General features: G+C 40.0%; 1 protein-coding gene across 1 annotated transcript; it reads left to right on the forward strand.

The window, feature by feature from the left end:
* The first annotated feature begins 400 nt into the window (after positions 1-400).
* rgs9a (regulator of G protein signaling 9a) lies at positions 401-23316 on the forward strand. The gene is made up of 17 exons (XM_036589842.1): positions 401-524; positions 2500-2596; positions 7490-7540; positions 7638-7744; positions 7850-7901; positions 9148-9206; positions 11440-11516; positions 12073-12154; positions 12729-12791; positions 15632-15661; positions 15750-15811; positions 17230-17343; positions 17986-18101; positions 18866-18953; positions 20706-20844; positions 20952-21034; positions 23113-23316. The coding sequence occupies exons 1-17, from the start codon at positions 459-461 to the stop codon at positions 23267-23269; spliced, it is 1443 nt and encodes a 480-aa protein (XP_036445735.1). The 5' UTR covers positions 401-458; the 3' UTR covers positions 23270-23316.
* Positions 23317-24555: the final 1239 nt, after the last annotated feature.

Genomic DNA, 24555 nt, shown 5'->3' on the forward strand with positions numbered 1-24555 from the left:
TTCAGTATAGAGCCTTTTTGAAGAGGTTTCTAAATAGCACCAAAAAGAGTTCCTGTATTGTTTACAATGTGAAGCTTGAAACAATAGAAGAACACTTTTTGGTGTTAAGAACTCTTATCTAAAGAACCATTCTCCATCAATCTTAAGAGCCCCTTTAATCATGCAAAGCGTTCTTCGAGTGTTCATGGTTCTCTATAGAACCATTTTCCTACAGAACCCGTGAAGGACCATCTGTTTAAGTGTGTAGATTAGGGCAGAAGTCATGGAGCAGTTAAAGCTCGCTTTGGCGGCACCTGCTGTCAGCCGCTGGTACTGCAGTGCCTCCCCGCGCTCGGATTGGTGGACAAATCTGTCTTCAGGCAGTTTCTGTTTCTGTAGAGAGCGTCTTCTCTAACGGGGCAGCAGCTGCAGAGTGGAAACTGAACTCGCTGCGTTTTTAGGAAGTAATAACTGCAAAGATGACGATAAAATTCATCCGAGATCATGGACAACATTACCGCCCGAGAATGGCCTGTTTGACCAAGGTGGGTCAGTCTGTGTTCTGCTTAATTAGCTTATAGACTGTAGAGTTTATCAGTGCATTACTGCACGTAAGATATATTCTGATTAATTCATTTATTTCAAATGGACATTCCATCAATTTTTAACAATTTCTGCAAAATTGTGCATACAGAGAGATTCAGAGTGGTTTGGTGTGAAATGGTTCAGATGTCTTTACAGTGGTGGTGATAGGAACCAGGGGTCGCCATGACTACAACACAAATATAGACATTTTATTTACTATCCAGAACCACCAGTGAACCTACACGAGTCTTCTGAGTTTATATGGAATGTTGATGATGGAAAATAGTGGAAATTCTGAAATAATAAGTTTTCTTTGGGGACTATTTTGCCTCACAGCACCCTGCATATTATGTATCCCTCCACCATGAATGGATTTTAGGGCCAAAATCTTCTTCAAACTGTCCTAAAACAGTGTCTCAGTCATCAGGCAGTGAATTCATAACCATTTCATGTAGTAACTTTCTGTGAGGGAGCTTTTAGAGGTGGACGTCTGGTTCCTATCACCACCACTGTGAACAATTCTGACTCTGTAAGTTTCTCTAGAACAGAGCGTTTTACACCAAACCACTCTGAACAACTCTGTTTACATCTTAACCAGTTAATTATGCAGAAATTTTGTAAAATTGGTGGAATTCCCCTTTCTGCAATGTATGTGCGTTTTCAGATCTTCTGTGGTTTATATTGCGTCTGTCTGCTCATATCTGATGATTTGAAGTAAAGGTTATATATACAGAGGCAGATGACAAAAGACATTGTAACAGTAGCAGAGCCCTTTTTTGGTGCTATATAGAACCATTTTCAACCACCTGCAGCACATTCTCCATCAGTCTGAAGAACCCTTCCACCATGCAAAGAACCCTTTAATCATGCAATGGGTACTTTGAGTGTTCATGGCTACATATGGACCCATTTCCTTTAGTAAAGAACCCTTGAAGAACCATCATTTTTAAGAGTATATAATCAGTGAAGAACTCAATCTTAATGTATGTAATGCTTTGTTGAGTGCCTGGAGCTGTGAGAGCAGGAAACGACCGCTAATGCTAATTCTTACTGTCTTTAAAGCCAATTAGTTTGGCACATGGCCACTTTTGCAGGCCTTACATTGACCTGTCTAAGATCAGAGCTGACGTTGTCCATGAATAGAGCTCTGTTTTTCTCCCATTACCTTTTTTAAAGCAATAAAGTGGCTGTTGTTGTTTGTTTGTTTCATTTTGGTGAAAAGTGAAGGGATCTGTACTTTAACGTAAAATAAAAGTATGATCACAAAAACACTTAAAATGTCTGTGTCCACCTTGAATTTGGTGATTTTGGGCGGCCCACCTCACTGACACTGAACCTTTCTGTAAAATATTAATAAAAATCTTTCTGTAACATTATAATTACAATCTTAGTTCACTTAGTTAGTAGGTGGGGCCTTATTTTAGCCACGCCCCTGTATTTTAGAGCAGGAAGTGAGACTGCATCCCTGTACCTCATGACCACATGGTGAGCAGTTAGATCCCATTGTTTTGAAGTAAATGTGTCCCAAAGTCTGAAAATCAGTGTGGAACATTAAGAATCGTCATCTTTTCTGCAGTTCAGCACTTTTTCAGTGTTGTAATGAAAAATATGATGATTTTCTGTGTGAACAGCTGTTCAAAGCTGTGTTTGCTGTGTTTTTGAGCTCAAAATGAGCTAAAATTGTCACCGAAACCGTCACTACTGAAACATTTGGTAAGGTTTGGTAGAGTTATGATTGTTTTGCTAGTGACAAAATGGAACATTTAATCATTAGTTTTAATAAAATAAGCATAATTAAGGTTTAGAGTCACTCAGAGCAGAATGATTTTTGTCTAAAGTCCAAGATCAGTTAAAAGTCCCCAATGGGTTTCAGTTCTGACTCTGAACCAGTTGATCCGAATGTGTAATATCCTGCTATGTACCACTCTGTCTCAGGTGGAGGCCATGGTGTTGCAGATGCAGGACTCCAAATCTGGGGTGAAATCATCTGAACAGAAGCTGAACATTACCTCTATTCCTCATGTCGTTGCAGGTGAGTTGAAATGAAACAAATCTCTGTCATTAGAGCGTCTTCATTTCACACTGACCTGATGTCCGGATTCAAAATACTGAGTCTTAATTCACTAAAGTAACTTCTGACTGCTTTGGTGCATTTAAAGTGCCCATATATGGATAAACAGAGTGCATATGTGGACACTTATCAGCCCGTTTTGAATTCATTGTCCCAGTCCTGTTTCACCCCTCGCCCCTACCACTTAGCCCTACCCCCGTTTTGCGTGTTCACGTCTAGGGGTAGGGTGTCCCGATTCTTGTTGAGATAGAGGGGTGGGGTGAAGTGCTGGGGCTACATGACCCTCCAAACAGAGGTTTTTCAGAGACTCCAAACAGAGTGATATGAGGAAAAAAGAATAACCAGCAAGATGGAGGACAAGAGACCAAAGAAACCCACAAATATGAGAATTTTCTCCACAAAAAAAATAGTTTAATGTAGTTTTAAGTGTATTATGGTCGTTTTCTTAATAACAATCACTAATAGCGTGCTAATGTCTCGGTAGTAGCTAGCTAACTTTCCCGTTCCACCTTAAATAGTCCAGCAGTTCTGACGCCTGAGGTGCCAGAATGTAACTGCTGCTCCATTTAAGGTGGAACGGGAAAATTCGAACAAGAAGCTGGTGAATATCTGACTTCAGCTTCACATCACTGAAGAATTAGGGGTGGGTGATAATAAATAATTGCCCCCCTCTTTGAAGGCATATGATGCCCTAAATGTAACTAAAGCCCAGCAGTGAGGAGCTGAACTTTACCCTCCTCTGCTGTCACTGCAGACTGGCAGGGTCGCCTACAGAGCAGCACTGGTAGCTGTTAATGAAGTGATGCTCTTTTTATTTGAGGGTCCCATTTCAGAGGGAACGTTTCAACCACTACCCTGTAACTCAGTTCCAAGAGGCAAGAAAATAAGGGGTAGGGGTAAAAATAACAAATGGGACTGGGCCATTGTCTCTGTGATGTCACAAACACCAACACATTTACATATCTCCACCTATTCAACCTACTGTAGTTTAGCCCCGCCCACCAACACTGAAGTTACAAAGAGTAATTCAGAACAGGGGTCATTTGCATACATCAGTCTTAAAGACACAGTAACGAAATGGCCTGTTTAATGCTAAAGTGTAAAGAGGGTCATGCAAAAATGAATTATGACCCCTTTTGGTACATAAAATTATATGAACAGAAGTGCAGCTCCAGAGAAAAACATTAAAAAACAAGAAAAATGTAAGATATCAGCCCTTTAATTTATATTCATGGTTCCTTTTTAGATCTTTGTTGCATTACATTTATTTATTTATCATATATTATTTACATATTACAAAATTTTGGAATCACTTTTCATATTATTTTTTTTAGATACAATAATAAGTAATACAATGAGAATTTAAAGATGTTTATAATATATAATATACTTGAATTACCTATTTGTATTAATTTTTGTCAAGTTATCGGTCTTAATTACCTGAAACCTGTGAAGCAGATTAGAATGATTTTCTATGTTTATCTACAACCAAATTCGCTTTATATGAATGAAAACTTTTAAACAGCAGTATAAATAATGTTTATTATGCTTCATGTTTATATTTTACATGCATTACTAGTCCAGTGTGTCTTGCTTTATCTGTTTAGAGCGTCACATGGTTGACATGTGTGCACTTTCCAAGATAAGTTCCTCAAATTTACAGTCTTGTGTAAAAGTTTGGGTCAAATTCCATGTTTTTCTTGATTTTCTAAGTGAAAATAAGTGAACACATCCTCTACGGAGAAAACACTTAAGCACATTTTAATGCACAGTTACTGTTTATTTGCTGAGTTTTAACAAAACATAAAATGTAAAATATAAAATGTACCATAACATTTGCACAGGCCACATTTTATGCTTTTTTTACATTTGCAGAAGCGTTATAGAATCATTATATCTACTGCAGGAATTTATAAGTACATTGTAATCATCTTTCAGGTCTTTTGTATCTGTTTATTCCTCAGTCTGTATGTACAGTATGTGCTGTAATGAAAGCTGACGTTCTAGGTAAATGTTCTGTGCTGGTGCTCTGTACAGAGACAGGCTGTCTGCAGCCACTGATGCTAATCTGCCTGCACTGGCTATATACAGCAGCTTTCAATTGGATGAGATCTGTGTGCTGATTTGTGCTCCAAAGTCGCCCTTTAATCCTAATGAGGCAGTGCGCATGAGCCTCGTGTGCTGGAGACCCTGCAGCCGAGTCAGCTCTCTCCTCAGTGTCGTATGGCTTCATAGTAATGCAGGTGTTTTGTCACTATAAATTTGTCAGAATAAAAAGATGAATTAAGCTGATGCACTTAAACCAGCAACACACAGACTATCATGTCAGTATCACTGTGCTGAGAATGGACCACCACCCAAATAATATCTGGTCAGCAGTGGTCCTAATGGCTGATGACAGATGGGCTACAGTCCATAACTGTATACCGAAAAAGTGCATCTATATGGTAGGTGTTTCTGATAAAATGGCCAATAGTTGTGAGTATTTCATGCAGTGTTTCCACCATTTTGTGCATGCCCTGTTTTGATTTCATACTTATGTAATGCATAATGTCTAATTACATTATGTAATAACATGTAGCTAGGACAATTGTCTTCATGCTCTTTAAAAATAAGACCTAATGGTGGTATATACAATGAAAATAAAAGTGGGCCTAGTACAGAACCCTGAGATACACCATGAAGAAAATCATGCTCGCCTAATCTAACATAGTGCTTTCTTCAATTAAGAGATGTTTAATATTGCTGTAAGACAGTTCCAGAGAGGCTAACCCAATTTTCAGAGGGTACAGACAGTGTACAGCAACAGATGAACTGTAATCTGTAAAGTGTAAAAGTTGCTCCTGTAAAGTCGGTTTCTGATAAAATGCCCAATCAATATTTTGTGCATTGTTTCCATTATTGTGTACACTCCCTTTATAGATCTACTACTTATATAATGCATAATATATATGCTATATGGACAAAAGTATTGGGACACACCTCTTAATCGTTGAATTCAGGTGTTTCTTTCAGTCTCATTGCCACAGGTGTATTAAATCAAGCCCCTAGCCGTGCAGTTTGCCTCTTCACACATTAGTGAAAGAATGGGTTGCTCTAAGGAGCTCACTGAATTCGAGCGTGGTGCTGTAATAGGATGCCACCATTGCAGCAAGTCAGTTTTGCGAAATTTCTATTCTCCTAGATACAGTTACAAAATTACAGAGCGGGTCTCCGAGTGCTGAGGAGCATAGAGCATAAAAGTCACCAACACTGCAGAGTTCAAACCTCCTCTGGCATCATCAGCACAGAAACTGAGCCGGGAGCTTCATGGCAGGGTTTCCATGGCCGAGCAGCTGCATGCAGTCCTTACATCACCAAGCACAATGACAAGTGTCAGATGGAGTGGAGTAAAGCGCCGCCACTGGACTCTGGAGCAGTGGAAACGTGTTCTGTGGAGTGATGAATCAGCTTCTCTATCTGTCAGTCTGATGGACGAGTCTGGGTTTGGCGAATGCCAGGAGAACGTTACCTGCCTGACTGCACTGTGCCAGCTGTAAAGTTTGGTGGAGGAGGGATGATGATATGGGGCTGTTTTTCAGGGGTTGATCTAGAACCCTTAGTTCCAGTGAAGGGAAATCTTAATGCTTCAGCACCAAGACATTTTGGACAGTTGTACACTTCCAACTTTGTGGAACAGTTTGGGGAAGAACCTTTCCTGTTCCAGCATGACTGAGCCCCAGTGACCAAAGCAGCTCCATAAAGTCATGGCTGGGTGAGTTTGGTGTGAAAGAACTTGACTGACCCTCACAGAGTCCTGACCTCAACCCCATCTAACACCTTTGGGATGAACTAGAACGGAGATTGTGAGCCAGACCCTCTCGTCCATCATCAGTGTCTGACCTCACAAATGCTCTTCTAGATGAATGGACACAAATTCCCACAGACTCTCTCCAACATCTTGTAGAAGCTTCCCAGAAGAGTGGAAGCTGTTAGAGCTGCAAAGGGGGACCAACTCCATATTAATGCCTGTGGATTTAGAATGGGATTCATAAAAGCTCCCATGGATGTAATGTGTAGGTGTCCCAATACTTTTTCCTTTTTTTTTAGTATATACACATATATATATACAAAACAAAGCAATCGTTTTGTGTGCCTGTGTGTGTGTGTGTGTGTGTGTGTGTGCATGTAGATTGCATGGTATGGTTCTTAGGATCAAGTCTAATCCTGATTCTGGTAGGTTGTACTGTTGATGGTTAATAAGAGGTGTCCAAATTAAGTTTAACTGTGAGGTTTTGTTTTTGAGAGATACAGACAGTTTTCCCATTGATATGTGATCCAGTAACAAGCTTTTCCAGTGTGTAATGTTAATGGATTTTTTCAATTTCCAGCTCAAGAGGATGGTTTTCTTGGTGATGTTAGTGCTTCATAGATTGCTCCAATATGCCCATTAGTCACAGTGATTAATGACGTGTCTCCAAGCAGACTGAGTGATGGAGGTAGGGGGATATGGGCGTTTGACCAGAGTGATAGGAGGTTAAGAGTGTGACAGTTTCATGCCGTGTTTTCATTATTTTGTACACCCCCTGTCTTGAGTTCATAATGTATAATATCTAATTACATTATGTAATAGTGTGTAGCTATGACAACTGACTTCCTGCTCTTTAAAAATCTAATGGTAGCATGTGCAATGAAAATGAAAGCGGGCCTAGTACAGAACCCTGAGAACCTCTTTTATAGATTTCATAATAATATAATGCATAATATTACATCATATGATAAAATATTATACATAATAGTAGGTGTTTCTGATAAAATGGCCATGTTAGGAGAGTCTAATCAATTGAAAACTCTGCATGAATCTGTGTTTCGCAGGTCAGGACATTATCACCTGGATTGTCAATCATATGAAGGTGGATGCTCAAGGTAACCTTATCATTTCTGGCCAGAATAATCTGTGATATTGATAATGCTGCAGTTTTTTACTTTATGCTCATCAAACTCTTTTAAATGCCTTTGCTAGAGGCTCGAGCTATAGGCACCATGCTGGTGGCGTATGGGTTCATCTACCCACTGCAGGACCACAAAAAGCTCATCCTCAAGCCGGACGGAAGTCTGTACCGCTTTCAGGTGACTGTTTGTTCATCGCTCTTTCTTTATACAACTTTAGGAAAGATTTTTTTAAAACATAACATTACACTGTGCAGTAATCTTATATCTTTCTGTCCATGGCAGACTCCTTACTTCTGGCCTGTTCAGAAATGGAAGGCTGACGACACTGATTACGGTAATGGCGCTTTCTTCATCATAAGCTATGTTTACATGCAGCCTGATAAGCCATTAATAATATGAGCAATTGCTCAGTCGTAATGGAATACATTCATGTATACATTCCATTCGGAATACAATTTATATCCGACTGAACGAGGTGGGTAATACTGTAAATAATCCATTAAATAGAAGAATAATAACCATGTAAATGTCTGTATCCGATTACATTCCCAATCGGAAGGTTTAAGTACGTTCTGTGCATGTCCGCCACGTCATAGCGAAAGTTTATAACGTTCAACGTTTTGTTTTGGATTACTTGTAGTGAGCATGTAAACGGAGATTTTCCATCAAATTGATGAGTAGAGTGAGCATAAACACCTCATTCTTAATCTATAATCGGAATATATTCAATCAAAAAAATTCAATTAAAAAATCTTTGCATGTCATGCAAAATGTCATGGCATGACAGCCATTCAGTCATAAGAAATTGAGATACTTCATTACACATCAGTAGACACTGTAAATCTTCACATCTTCACTGTTTTGCATTTTTATTTTTACTGTAATTTTATAGTTATTTAAAATTTGATAATTTAGTACTATGTCTCTATAAACGTGAGCTAATTTCAAGATAAATTCTCTATACACCACTGTTCAAATATTGGCATGTTAATACATTTTATTATTTTATGTACAATAATCAGACTATAATGTAGATTTAAGTCTCATAAACTAGACAATAATGGTGTTTTTGCAAGTTTTATTCAATATTTCAGATATGCTGGGAACAACAGTATGTTAAATGATAAATAATGTACTGCAATTATCTGATCTGTTACAAAAATGCGATATGATTCGCCTCAAAATGCGCTTGCAACTATTCATATATGAGACATTTAGAATATCAGTTTAATTGTAACACTATTCACAATGTTAAACAGCTTTCTCAGTTATAGTAGAACTATTTGGAATCTGTAAAGCATATTAGAATCATTATCCATTTATCTGCAACCAAATTTCATATAATTTGAAAACATTGATTGCAAACTTTTGAGCAGTAAGTGAGATCATATTTGGTCAATAAAGTCAGTTCTGGTTCTGATATTGCTGTCATGGTGTATCTCCAGAAAGGTAACTTTACAGGAGAAGAGAACAACTTTCTTAACTTTTAGTGGAAGTTAGTGGAGAAATGATTTATTCCAAGCAATTTTGGACCATTTCTATTTCTATTTCTACTCAACCCACTCTTTTTCTCACTTAAGCGATTTACCTGGCAAAGAGAAACATTCGGAAGAAGGGAACGCTGGATGTGTATGAACAGGTGCTGCTGCTTCTTCTAATCAACTCATATTCATATTCCTCATGTTTGCAACTACAACCCCATTTCCAAAAAAGTTGGGACGCTGTGCAGAATGTAAATAAAAATAGAATGCAATGATGTGCAAATCATGTGAACCATATTTTTAAAGGGAAATACTACAAAGACAACATATAAAATGTTGAAACTGGGAAATTTTATTGCTTTTTGAAAAATATATGCCCATTTTGAATTTGATGTCAACAACACGTTCCAAAAACGTTGGGACGGGGGCCTGTTTACCACTGGGTTTCATCACCTCTTCTTTAAACAACACTCTGTAAGCGTTTGGGAACTGAGGAGACACTGCTGTAGTTTTAAAAGTGAAATATTTTCTGTTCTTCGTTGGTATAGGATTTCAGCTGCTCATCATTTCAGGGTCTCTTTTGTTGCATTTTTCATTTAATAATGCACCAAATGTTGTCAGTGTTGACAGGTCTGGACTGCAGGCAGGTCAGTTTAGCACCCCGACTCATTTAATACGAAGCAATGCTGCTGTAATACATGCAGAATGTGGTTTGACATCGTCTTGCTGAAATAATCAAGGCCTTCCCTGAAAAAGACGTCGTCTGGATGGCAGTATATGTTGCCAAAACATGTATATATCGTTCAGCATTAATGGTGCCTTCACAGATGTGCACGTCACCCATGCCATGTGCACTAATGCCCCCCTATACCATCATGAATACTGGCTTTTGAACTGTGCACTGATAACAAGCTGAGCGGTCTTTAGTCCAGAGGACACAGTGTCCATGATTTCCAAAAAGAATTTCAAATGTTGATTCGTCGGACCACAGGACACTTTTCCACTTCCCCTCAGTCCATTTCAAATGGGCTAGGGCCCAGAGAAGGTGGCAGCATTTCTGGATCCTGTTTATATTTGGTTTCTTCTTTATATTTTAGAGTTTTAACTTGCATTTGTGGATGCAGTGATGAACTGTTTTCACAGACACTGATTTTCAGAAGTGTTTCTGAGCCCATGCAGTGATTTCCACTACAGAATCCTGTCTGTTTTTAATGCAGTGCTGTCTGAGGGCCCAAAGATCACGGCCAGCAAATACTGTTTTTGGCCTTGTTCCTTACATACAGAGATTTCTCCAGATTCTCTGAATCTTTTAATGTTATTATGTACCGTAGATGATGAAAAGCAAAAGTTCTTTGCTATTTTATGTTGAGAAACGTTATTCTTGAATTGTTGCACTATTTGATCGTGCAGTCTTTCACAGAGTGGTGAACCCCTCCTCATCTATACTTCTGAAAGACTCCACCTCTCTGAGATGCTTTTGTTTACCCAGTTATGTTACTGACCTGTTGCTAATTAACCACCAAGGGTTTTTTTTTAGCATTACACAACTTTACCAGCTTTCTGTTGTCCCAACTTTTTTGGAAATGGGGTTGTATGAACATAACTATGACTTAACTAACCTTAGAAAATGACCTAATTTAGTTGTTTGTTCATTGTTCATCATTCATGTCTCAACCAATTATGCTAATAATTAAAGTATTTTTGAAGTATGATTATGTTTTTGAAGCTACCCATAAGTCCTGGGTGTGAAATTCCATAAGTAGTGATATAAGTGGGGCTGGGCAATATGACAATACACCGATCAGGCATAACATTATGACCACCTCCTTGTTTCTACACTCATTGTCCATTTTATCAGCTACACATACTATATAGGTGCACTTCTGTTTCTCTGCATACTTTGTTAGCCCCCTTTTACCCTGTTCTTCAGTGGTCAGGACCCCCATGGACCCTTACAGAGCAGGTACTATTTGGGTGGTGGATCATTCTCAGCACTGCAGTAACACTGATGTGGTGGTGGTGTGTTAGTGTGTTTTGCGCTGGTCTGAGTGGATCAGACACAGCAGTGCTGCTGGAGTTTTTTTTGAAGAAAAATCAGTTTTTGACAATATTTTTAAAAATATGTCACTACTGGTTCTTTTTTCTCCGCTCCAACTGATCAGATGTCTGAAAAAAATAAATATCGTAATGAGTATCGTGAAAAATGACTTGAGGTATCACAATATTGTATATTTGCCATATTGCCCACCTCTAGAGATAAGGGGTCCAATAAAGACGTTAGGGGGTCTGCTTACCCCTACACGCCATGTGCCCCCATCTCTCACATCACTGTTTGTACCTTTATGTTTTGTGATAATAGCAACATAATACCAGTTTCAATGCCTTAAACAGGAGTACTACAAGAACCTTCACAAATGGCTCAACCATAAATGGGACTTTATCGTGATGCAGGCCAAAGAGCAGTACAGGTCAGTCTCCACTGTGACCATAAAAAGATATTAAAAATAAAGCTTTGCTTCTACAAATATTGCACCCTGAATGGAGCTTGATTTTGGCCCATTTATGAATAAATAAGTTATTGTATATGTAAGTTATTATTATGAGAACATTTATTGCACCTGTAGATTAAGAATAATCCCAGACCTCCAAAATCTTTTGAAGCTCCAGAGCAACTTTAATACTATAGTTTGCCATTTTCCCCTTTTCTCCAAATATCATTGATCAGACAGGTTTAAAGTTTAGCTTCTGTAGTTTTACACTGGAGCTACAAGACTAATGTAGCTGACAAGCAACGGAAGCACAAACCCCATGCAGTGCTGACCGCAGACCTAAATGTCTCAAACTGTGTGTAGTTGTTCAGTATCTCTGCTAGACTTGATGATGTGGTTTCTGACACTGAATGACTCACTGTTATCTATAAACCTGGACTAAAGCACATAAAAACAGTGCCATTCATTTTGAGTTGTGTCAGCATTTTCATGCTTTGTCCATTTTTTCATATCTGTGCTGTGCTGTGTGTTGCAGGGCGGGCAAGGAGAGGAATAAAGCAGATCGGGTTGTGTTTGATTGTCAGGAGAGAGCGTACTGGATAGTGCACCGGCCTCCAGTGAGTAAACACTGAAATATACCTATTTGTCATGTATAGCTAGACATCCACCAGTAGAAGAAGAGCACAGCTAAAAATCCTCCAATAGAAGAACAACACAGCTACAAATCCACCAATAGAAGAGCAATAAAGCTAAAAATCCTCCAATAGAAGAACAACACAGCTAAAAATCCACCAATAGAAGAGCAATAAAGCTAAAAATCCACCAATAGAAGAGCAATACAGCTAAAAATCCACCAATAGAAGAGCAATACAGGTAAAAATCCACTAATAGAAGAACAACACAGCTGAAAATCCACCAATAGAAGAGCAATACAGCTAAAAATCCACCAATAGAAGAACAACACAGCTAAAAATCCACCAATAGAAGAACAACACAGCTGAAAATCCACCAATAGAACAGCAATACAGCTAAAAATCCACCAATAATTATTATTATATTATTATATAATTATATAATATTATTCCATGAAGTGTCCAGTCCTGTACAGATTTCATGTTGCAGTTTTATGTTATGTTAAATTGCTGAGGAAAAACTGACCCATGCTGATTTGACCTTTTGTCAACTCCTCAGCCTAGAACTCACAGCGCTATGGACTATGGAGTGGACCGCCTCATTGACCCCAATGCAGAAGAGGTGAAAGGTGAGGGAGCACATGGTGTGCGTGTTGTGTGAAGCAGGACGGCAAACAGCAGCAGATTAATGTTAGAATCCACCTGAGCATTGATCTGATGATTGATCTGCTAATGTATCCTCACTATGTCTGATTAAAAACTGGTGATCAGTGCAGTCGTGCAGTTGCGTTATATCTGAACTGTTCTAACAGGATCCAGCCTGACTATTTTTGTACTTCTTATAAAAACCAGAGACCAAAATGGATCGGACCACCTCGAACTCCACAGGCTAATAACGTTAGCTCAGATTAGCCGTGTGGCTCTCTCAGTACTGAGAAGGCCTCGGACAGTCTCTTTCTATCTGCTTAGTCTGATTAAGAGGATTCCTGACTGCTGATCGGCCCAGGAGTTCCCCCGACCCCCCCCTCACTAACGCTAGCGCGGATTAGCATGAGCCGCACATGGCCTGCGCTTTAGCGCTCTCGCTGTTGGCAAAGAAACTACTGTGCTAATTCATTAGCGCTGGTGCCAAACTCTGCATTTCTGTTTATGTCGGAGTTAGGAGGATAAATAAAGCAACCCAGGTCATTTTTTAGTCCACAGCTACTCATCTTCCCATACGGAAATCTGAGATATGGTGATCTATGGGTTTAAAACAAATTGCATATATTAGCATATATGGGTTTCCAACACATCCAACATATTTTTATCACATATGGGCATATAGGAGCGTATAGGGCATATGGGGACATATATTTCAGCCAAACAGCGTTTTATATATTTAAATATATGTACAGTGTTTTATATATTTACATATATATATATATATAGCTGTTGTCGGAAGACAGAACACTTAAATCCATTTTTGTCGTTTTTCAGTTTTTCACATAATTTGAAGATGTCTGTTGTCCTTTACATTGTCTGTTAATTTCATGATGAATGGACTAAAAGAAACGGCCCAAAATGACTTGTAAAAAATTCTGGTTCCATTGACTTACATTAAAAGTAAAGTATGTTTTTTCCTTCTCCTGTAAAGTTACCATTTTGGAGATACAAGGTTTTCTTCCGACAACAGCGACATATATCTGATAGAAAACATTAATTCAGTATTCATATGTGGATGGTATATATTACTTATAAAAAATAATTATATAAAAATGCTGAAGAGTTTGTGGGTTCAGTCTGTGTTTTTGCTGTTGTCTAGGCCTGAATAGAACACATAGATTAGCACACAAACAAACTGTAGATCCAGACAGAATGTGACCGTGTCCTCGTTTGCCTCAGTACAGAGAACAATGATCGCTGTTGTTGAGTGTGTGAGTGCATTCACAGATCACTCGTGAGGTGGATTGTTTTTTGGTGTGTGTGTGGACTGGTTGCATAAACTGCTTTCTTTTTCTCTCTCTCTGTTTTTTTCCAGGCATTTTTCTTTTTTCTCTTTAGCCTGCATGACTTTTCAAGAAGATGTCTGCTTACATACTCAAGAACATATAGTTTTCCCCTCTAATCTCTCACTGATAGAGACTGAGAGACTGCCGAGTAACTGCTGATACAGATCACAGCTTAAAACCACAGTAAAGGCACTTAGAACACGGTTCTTCTCATCTTAGCAGTTTTTAAAAACACCTACCTTGCAGTTCCACTGACTGGCCACTTTATTAGAAACACCTACCATGAATGTCCACTCGCTGACCACTTTATTAGAAACACCTACCTTGTGGTTCCACTCACTGGCCACTTTATTAGAAACACCCACCTTATACTTCCTCTAACTGGCCACTTTATTAGAAACACCCACTTTGTACATTCACTCAATGGCCACTTTATTAGAAACACCTACCATGAATGCCCACTCACTGGCCACTTTATTAGAAACACCCACCTTGTACTTCCACTCACTGGTCACTTTATTAGAAACACCTACCTTGTGCTTCCACTCCTTGGCCACTTTATTAGAAACACATACCTTGTGCTTCCACTCACTGGTCACTTTATTAAAAACACCTACCTTGTGCTTCCACTCGCTGGCCACTTTATTAGAAACACCTACCTTGTGGTTCCACTCACTGGCCACTTTATTAGAAACACCTACCTTGTGCTTCCACTCACTGGCCACTTTATTAGAAACACCCACCTTGTACTTCCACTCACTCCACTTTATTAGAAACACCCACCTTGTACTTCCACTCACTCCACTTTATTAGAAACACCTGCCTTGTACTTCCACTCACTGGCCACTTTATTAGAAACACCTACCTTCTAAGCTCTACTCTGTAGGTGTACAGTTGCAGACTGTAATCCATCTGTGCCCTGACAGTTTACTAGCCCCCTCTATTTCATTCATCACTGACCATTCTGACCACAGGATTGCTGTTGTTCAGATATTATTAGGACGGTGGTCAGTTCTCAGCACAGCAGTGCCACTGACGTGGTAGTGTGTGTGTTGCTGGTATGAGTGTATCGGACACAGCGGTGCTGGGCTTTAACACATTAGTGTCACTGCTAGGTTGAGAGTGGACCATCCACCAGTGGGGTAGTTTCTGGTGAAGTGGCGGAGGATGGAGCTTCAAGGGAGGAGTTTCTGATAAAGTGGCCAGTGGGTGGAGCTACAAAGGGAGGGGTTTATGTTTATGAATTTCAGAGAGATGGTATTTCTCCACACATTTTCTATCAGTCTATATTTCAGTTTAAGAACTGTGCTTTTGAGTCTGCTTTGCTGTACATTAGATGCACCATTTAGTCGTAGAACCCTTGAATGTGTTGGATGTTTGTGTTTGTGTTGTGTGTAAATAGCCTGTAAATAGCTGCTCTCTATTTTTAGAGAAATATAATAAAGTGTTTACATTCTGTCCTTTTTTTTAGGATAAAACCTTTGACTACTACAGAAGAATTGTAAGTAAAATCTCTTTAAAAAGACTTTAAACTGGTTTGGGTTGTTTCTGTCTTCATTAATCATTTTAGCTCCGATCTTCCCTTTTAGATCATCTTCACACAGCAAGCCATCATGAGGCCAAAGGTCAAATCCACAGTGTCCCTCGGAGCGTAAGTCCAGCAGAAATAACAAAACAAAGTTTAAGCTCATGCATACTGTATCGTTTACCATTAAAGGGTCCATATCATACATTTTTCTTGTATTTTCTTTTTCCTATGAGGTTCTCTTATCGTGTTAGTGTGGCTTTATGTGCAGTAAACAGTTGTCATTTGTTTTTGCATGACTATTTTCCAACCTCTCTTTATCCTTTAGCATGGAAAAAGGCCGCTTTTGTTACTGCGCCTTTAAGATATGTAAATGACCTCTATTCTGATTGGCTGCCTTGTGTCAAGCTTCATTTAAAAGCAGTCCACTCCTTACAACTTCAGTGTGAAGCTAAACTGCTTGTGAGATCTTTTTGTAAAACTTTTTGTGAGATCACAAAAGCAGTGAATACAAAATGGGGTGTTTTTGCAGCTCAGTTTCCAGGTATGGACTGTATAGACTTGCATGAGATTGGTCCTTTAAATTGGCGTCTCTTTAAAGTGCCCATATCATGGAAAAACAAATTTTCCTCACTTTTCTGAAATAATAGTTTAATTTAGTATGTTTCACAATGTACAGTTCACTCCCCAGTCCATATATGTAAAGTAAGCTGCGAAAACAACCCGTTTTGCATTGATTGTTTCTGTGATGTCACAAAAAACAACACATTTACATATAGACTGCCTATTCAGTCTACTGGAGTTTAGCTCCGCCCACTCACAATGCAGTTATAAGGAGTGTTTCAGTTTTGAGTGCTTTTTAAATGAGTCACAGTACAGGACAGCCAGTCAGAACAGAGCTCATTTACATAAACAGCCTGTTTATTTCTAAGGGGTAAACGAGAGGTTGGAGAATGGTCTGTAAAAATGAATTATGGCTGTTTTTCCTGCATAAAATGCACACAAATTTTATAAATTGACCCCAGAAAAAAAGAAATAAAGAATAAATGTAGGAAATGCACCCTTTAAAGAAATATAACACCCATTTGTTGCCAGTAAAAACACTATTTAACATTAGAATGAATACAAATAAACATAAATACAGTAGTCAGTAGTCAGAATGTGTTGTTTTAGTGAAGTTATGAATGTGAAGGTTAGAAGTTATAACATAGGTTTGGTTCCTGACTGGCTGCGCTCCAGCCATCACATGGATTTGTTCAGTTCCACTACCAGATTTAACATAATGAAGTATTGATTAGATAAAGCTGATATTGGATGACAACTATACATAATACTGAGCTTCCAGGGCAGGAAATGGTTAAACACACACACTGACATACATAAAATCAGCATCACTAAATCACTAATTTACTTATTTTGCTGTATTGTATTGTATTGTATTGTATGTATTGTTGGTTGCCTTAAACGTTTGCACACTACTGTACATACGGTAGATTTTTCCATAGTAAATCAAAGCTGATCTGTTTGTTGCGGGTTTTTTTCAGGATCTTGAAGCACATGACAACATATAAAGACCATGACCCCTTCCTGGCCCCATGCCTACCCAGCAACCCCTGGCAGACCGACGACAGCACCTACTGGGACCTCAACATGAGGAAGTGAGATTATAGCACATGGGCTTAAAGGGGAACTCCACCAATTTTTCAAAATTACTCCTTAATTAAGTGGTTAAGATGTAAACAGAGTGGTTCAGAGTGGTTTGGTGTGAAACGCTCTGTTCTAGAGAAACTGACCGAGTCAAACTGTTCACAGTGGTGGTGATAGGAACCAGACGTCCACCTCTAAAAGCTCCCTCACAGAAAGTTACTACATGAAATGGTTATGAATTCACTGCCTGATGACTGAGACACTGTTTTATGATAGTTTTGAGAGGATTTAAGCCTTAAGGACATTTTTTAAGTCTGTTCATGGTGGAGGGATACATGCGCTACCAATAGCCTACCTGCTGTGGCTGTATGGACCTCTGAAGGGGCGGGGCTTCATATAATCAAGTCAAGGCTACCTTTATTTATACAGCACATTCAAAAGATGTTTAGTGTCGGCCAAAGTGCTGCACAGTAAAATCAACTAAAATAAAATGTGAATCTGATTAAATAAAAAGAACAATAACACCATGAATGAGAAGTTAAAACTGCACAATAAATTCAACAGGAAAAATAACATACAAATAAAATAAATTGAATAAAGCCTGTGTTTTAGATGGAAGGTGTTCAAGCTTTTGTGCTTGTGTTTTTCCACAGTGTTGAAATTCCCACGAAGATGAGAGTGGAGCGCTGGTCCTTCAGCTTCTTCGAGCTGCTGAATGACCCACGAGGACGAACTGACTTCAAAGTTTTCTTGAAGAAAGAGTTCAGCGGTGTGTGGATGTTTATCATAGACATCTTATAGAAATATTATATTATATAGTGGTCAGGTTAAGTCCAGCTCCTTGTTTCTACACTTATTGTCCATTTGATCAGTTCCACTGACCATATAGTTTCACTCTGTAGTTCTGCAGTTACAGACTGTAGTCCATCTGTTTCTCTGCATACTTTGTTAGCCCCCTTTTACCCTGTTCTTCAGTGGTCAGGACCCCCATGGACCCTCACAGAGCAGGTACTATTTGGGTGGTGGGTCATTCTCAGCACTGCAGTAACACTGACGTGGTGGTGGTGTGTTAGTGTGTGTTGTGCTGGTGCGAGCGGATCAGACACAGCAGTTTTTAAACACCTCAGTGCTGCTGGACAACAAAGTATGCAGAGATACAGATGGACTACAGTCTGTAACTGTAGAACTACAGAGTGAAACTATATGGTCAGTGGAACTGATTTAATGGACAGTAAGTGTAGATACAAGTAGCCGGTCAGTGTATGCTGTCTTATGCTGTGATTAGCCTGCTATGTGGTATTTCTTTAGATAGAACAAAGTATGTTCTGTATAACATACTATAACCTCTTTCAACAAACAGAGGATGGTCATTTTACAAGGCGGAAGTTATTTGTCTTTTTTATTGACCTGGAGATGACATCCCCCTGAATCCCCCCCTGCTCAAATCGAGCCCTGAATTTTGCTGATAACAGCTGTTGGAGGAAATCAGCAGGACGGATGGACTGATTTGATTTGTGTGTTTTGGTCTTGCAGGTGAGAACTTGGCCTTCTGGGAAGCTGCTGAGGAGATGAAGTGGGGAACAGCATCGTCCATCTCTGAGAAAGCGGAGACTATTTTCAAGTGAGTAAAATACGTTTAGCGTTTCATTAGTTGTTTTAAACAGGCGTAAGAACACAGCTTGACTTACGTATTACATTTTATATGGATCATATCTGTAGCACGTCATGCGCTACCCTGGGCACAAGGAGGACGCTGGAGGCAGGATTCACGTTTTCCGCAGCCAGTTTCCCTTCATTTTCCACTCCAAATGCACAAAAACAAAACCAAACAAAACCGACGCTAAGCTGCCCACTGTTCAGTGGCTTCTAGATAGACTTTTCAGTCCTTTTCTTCACTGGAGCTTTTCAGCTCTTCACTCGGGCTCTTCTGCTGCTGCTGCTCGTCCCTCTTTTTCTCTCTCTCTCTGTTCCCTCTCAGTTCTTTTTAAAAGGTGCTCAGGTGCTCATCTGGCTGGCAGCATGAGCACCTGAGCTGAGAGGGAATGAGAGCTCGTCGCTCTGCCTCCTCGTCCACCCGGATCAAACGTGAGGCTAATTAACGTGGCCTCACTGCGCGACCGGAAGCGGCGCCCAGGAGGCGGGGCTCGGGACTCGCACACCGTGCCCCCCTCACTTGCGGTGTTCCTCTCCCTGCCGTCCTCGTCAGGCTTTGTCCCCGATCAGAGCTCAGGCCCCGCCTTCCTGCCAGCTCTGCCGGCCGCCATCAGGGCCCGGTGGTCGGGCACACACCACAATATCCTACTGACCTGGTTCAAAGTCAGAGCTGAAACACATTGGGGACTTTTAAGCGATTTAGAGTTCAGACTAAAATCCTTTCACTCTGAGTGACTCTAAACCTTAATTATGATTATTTTATTAAAACGTTTAATCATTTATTGATGATTAAAACATTTCATTTTGTCACTAGCAAAACAATCATAACTCTACCCAAACTTTACCCGATGTTTCGGTGGTGACAGTTTTAGCTCATTTTGAGCTCAGAAACTCAGCAGTTCATGACCAGCAAACACAGCTTTGAACAGCTGTTCACACAGAAAATCATCATATTTTACATTAAAACACTAAAAAGTGCTGAACTGCAGAAAATATGATGATTCTTAATGTTCCACACTGACTTTCAGACTTTGGGACACATTCACTTCAAAACAATGGGATCTAACTGCTCACCATGTGGCCATGAGGGACAGGGATGCAGCCTCACTTCCTGCTCTAAAATGCAGGGGCATGGCTAAAACAAGGCTCCGCCTACTCACTAAAACCCGGTGTTTCGGTAGTGACATGAAAACGCGGGACAGTGTTTTTAATTTAGGAATTAAACTTAAAATTAAATATTTAAACTTAACTTTAAAGTATGTTTCATTTTTTGCATTTTTTTCAGGAGAATGGTTCATATACAGCTGTGTGCAAAAGTTTGTGCGCCCCTGGTCAAATTCCATGTTTTTCTTGTTTTTCTAAGTGTAAATAAGTGAACACATCCTCTACAGAGACACACTTCTGCACATTTGAATATACAATTATTGTTTATTTGCTGAACATATTGGTAAATACGCAATAAAATGTGGCCCGTGCAAAAATATGTTTCCCAATATGTTAGACTCAGCAAATAAATAGAAATTGTGGATTATTATAATGGATCGACAATGAATATTTTCACTACGGAGATGCACAAAACTATGTTTAGAGGATTTATTGTCCACTAGTATCATATAAACTGCTGATAATTATCAGCCTTATTAGCGCTGCAGGACAGATATCACTGTTATAGATCAAACAAGCTGGTTAAACAGCCCCTGAACTCTGAGTCTGTGTGCAGGACCTTTCTGGCCCCAGGAGCTCCGCGCTGGATCAACATTGACGGCCGGACGATGGGTCTGACGGTGAAGGGTTTGGAGCATCCTCACCGCTACGTCCTGGACGCTGCGCAAACTCACATCTTCATGCTGATGAAAAAGGTTTGGACGTCCATGTGGACAATTCTGTCCACCTAGTTTCATTTAATAGTCATAAAAAGGGAAAATAATGCTGTTTAACACTGTTTTAATCTGCATGGTGTTTGCAGGACACTTTCTACCGATATCTGAAGTCTCCAGTTTATAAGGACATTCAGAAAAAGGCCCTTTCACCTGCAGCGCATAACTTCACGTAAGTGTCTTTTAATATACAAGTGTATATATATATATATATATATATAGATAGATAGATAGATAGATAGATAGATAGATTTAAAGCAGTTTATCTGGGCAGTGTGTGTGTTTTTGCCAGTAAAACATCACATAACGTAATAAATACAAATAAACATGAATACAGTAAAGCATAGTTGGAGTCTTTTGTTTTAGATGAAGTTATGAATATCATTGCTGTTGCTGAACAAAACCGCATATCTCCAAAATAGTAACTTTACAGGAGAAGCAAAACACGTTCTTGACTTTCAATGTAAGTTAATGCAACAAGTTTTTATTCTAAGTCATTTTGGACCATCGTTATGAAATTTTGACACTAAGGCTCCGTCCCATTTCATCCCTCACCCCTACCACTCAGCCCTACCCCTCCATTTTGTGCATTCTTGTCTAGGGTTAGGGTGTCCCAATTCTTGTTGAGATAGAGGGGTAGGGTGAAGTGTTGGGGCTACATGACCCTCTAAACGGAGGTTTTTCAGAGACTCCAAACAGAGAGTTATGAGAAAAAAAGAAAAACCAGCAAGACGGCCAACAAGAGACCAAAGAAACCCACAAATGGGAGAATTTTCTCCGTTAAAAATTACGATAACCACTGTATTTTCTTAGTTTAATGTCGCTTCGGTGTATTATGGTCCTTTTCTTCATAACAAGCATAAAAAATCGCTAATATTACGCTGATGTCTCGGTAGCTGACCAAATTCACCATCACAAGGTGGAACGGGAAAAAATTCGAACGAGAATCTGGTGAATATCTGACTTCAGCTTCATATCACTGAAGAATCAGGGGTGGGTGATAATAAATAATTGCCCCCTCTTTGAAGGCATATGATGCCCTAAATGTAACTAAAGCCCAGCAGTGAGGAGCTGAACTTTACCCTCCTCTGCTGTCACTGCAGACTGGCAGGGTCGCCTGCAGAGCAGCGCTGGTAGCTGTTAATGAAGTGATGCTCTTTTTATTTGAGGGTCGCATTTCAGAGGGAAGATTTCAACCACTACCCTGTAACTCAGTTCCAAGGGGTTAGGGTGACACTCGAAAACAAGGGGTAGAGTAAAAAGAAGAAATGGGACTGGGCCTAAAGGGCAGCTGGTTAGAAGACGTCTCGCTGCACTCTAGTCATCGCATGGATTTGTTCAAAGCAGCAGCACCTGACTTCATTTAATGAAGCACCATATAATCAGCCTATGGATTTAGCATAAGAAGAGACTGTACGCCTGCAGGAGGGGAGAGAACTCTTAAACGTGGGCTGGAGCTCTGAGCAGCTTCTGCTTTAAGCGAGAGGGCCAGACCCTCGATTTGATGACTGTTGGTTCTTCCACAACAAACCCACCCAGTCAGGCCTTTATGGAGCTGCTCTGTGCACTGAGACTCAGTCATGCTGGAACAGGAAAGGTTCTTCCCCAAACTGTTCCACAAAGTTGGAAGTGTACAACTGTCCAAAATGTCTTGGTGCTGAAGCATTAAGATTTCCCTTCACTGGAACTAAGGGTTCTAGACCAACCCCTGAAAAACAGCCCCATATCATCATCCCCCCTCCACCAAACTCTACAGCTGGCACAGTGCAGTCAGGCAGGTAACGTTCTCCTGGCATTCACCAAACCCAGACTCGTCCATCAGGCTGACAGATAGAGAAGCTGATTCATCACTACACAGAACACGTTTCCACTGCTCCAGAGTCCAGCGGCGGCGTGTTTTATAAGTTTGCGAGGTCTGTCGTGGCTGAGCTGTTGTTGCTTCTAGATGTTTCCGTTTAACAATAATAGCACTTACAGTTGGCTGGGGCAGCTGTGACTTGTGGCAGAGGCGGCATCCTACGACAGTGCCATGTTTAGTCTCTGAGCTCCTTAATGCGACCCATTCTACTGCCAGTGTTTGTCTATGGAGACGGCAAGGCTATGTGCTTAACTTCATCCACCTGTTAGCAATGGGTGTGGCTAAAACACCTGGACTCAATCATTAGAAGGGGTGTCCCAATACTTTTGTCTGTATAGTGCATATTTACTGTGCTGTAGCTGTGAGTAAAGCCTGCACTCTTTTCTCCGCAGTCCTTCTCAGCTGGAGCAGAACGCTCGGAACCGCAAACCAGGCATCCATCCCATCATCACCTGGCAGCAGGAGGAGGAGGAGAGGGCCAAAGCAGCCGCCGCCGCCGGACCCATTGACATTAAAAAACTGATGGCCAGCAAACTGGACCGTAAATAGAGAGGTGAAGGCGGGAGGACACTGCAGACAGAATTTCAGGTTAAATAATCTGAAATAGCTCAAAACCTCAGTAGGAAGTCTTAAATGTGAGAAAACCTTGTACCTCTAACATGGTAACTTTACTGAAGAAGGAAGAACCATCTGTTAACATAATTAAAGATAATTGAGTGGTTTAAAATTTTCTCATGAAAAGTTCTCATGATCTAAAGGGCAGCTGGTGTAAAAAGAAATGAAAAGTGGGAGTTTTATCGGTGAAACGTCCTGCCAAAAATGTTTGTATGATTGTCTGGAGTTTGTGTGATTCAGACGGACTGTAGCTGCAGTTCTACAGCAGGTATTTGTTGCTGGACTGACATTTCTGTAAATATGACAATGCAGTGACTCTAGTGGGAGCGCAGCGCTGTGCATAAGTCTGACCTTTCATTCATTTCATTTCCAGTCAAAACAGCCTTTAAGCATTAGGTTATTCATTTTTATGGAGATATTTGTGAGAAGATTAGATGTAATATAGTCCACTTGCATATCAAAGTGAAAAGAACAGGAGTTCACAGAGAAAATGTGGCTCCTAACAACCACCTGGATGACCTGCTAGACCCCAAAACTGCCCCCATCAGATAAACAGCACTTAAAGCTTTCATCTCTGAGAGAGAGGAGAAAATCAAGCTGCTTCAGATCTGAAAACATCCACAGGTGTTTCTGTCCATCCTTCCACTGTGAGAAGACGACTCAGCGCTGTGGGTCTGAAAGGATGTGTAGCTGATCAAGAAGAACCTCACTGAGAAAAGGAGACGGACACATCAAACAAAGAAGCTGAACGATGGACTGACCACCCCAGAGTCCAGACCTCAACATCACTGAATGTGTTTGATTACTTCAGAAAATCATCAACCAGCTTCTAAGACTGAACTTTGGAGGTGTGTCTGCAGATTTCTGTTGTTATTCCATGAATAACTTGTACTTAATAGCCGTTATGACTGGAAATGAACTAAATGGGTCTCTGACTTTCGCACAGCGCTGTATAAAGTACATTAAATAGGCTGTTTTATGTGATTCATACGTTCAGTGTTGTATTCTGTATCAGGCTTATTGTTTGTGTATTATGGGTGTGAAAAAGCTGAAAATATTTCCTTTTTACATTCACTACATCCCACATCACAGCTGTATCAAAGGGCCAGTGTCATGGAAAACCACAGTTTCCACACATTTGTCATATTTTTAGCTTTAAAATGTATGATTCCTCTTCTGTAGTCCATACAGCACTGCTGTCTGAACAAAACCTTGTATCT

Source organism: Colossoma macropomum, unplaced genomic scaffold (genome assembly GCF_904425465.1).
Source record: "Colossoma macropomum unplaced genomic scaffold, Colossoma_macropomum, whole genome shotgun sequence".
In the NCBI taxonomy this organism is placed as follows: Eukaryota; Metazoa; Chordata; class Actinopteri; order Characiformes; family Serrasalmidae; genus Colossoma; species Colossoma macropomum.

What these genes read in the sequence shown, in the direction of transcription:
- rgs9a (XM_036589842.1), top strand. Translation starts at nt 459, where the DNA reads ATGACGATAAAATTCATCCGAGATCATGGACAACATTACCGCCCGAGA. An exon ending in TATTCCTCATGTCGTTGCAG is followed by an intron (nt 2,597 to 7,489) that starts GTGAGTTGAAAT and finishes TGTGTTTCGCAG; the next exon opens with GTCAGGACATTATCACCTGG. An exon ending in TCTTCATGCTGATGAAAAAG is followed by an intron (nt 20,845 to 20,951) that starts GTTTGGACGTCC and finishes TGGTGTTTGCAG; the next exon opens with GACACTTTCTACCGATATCT.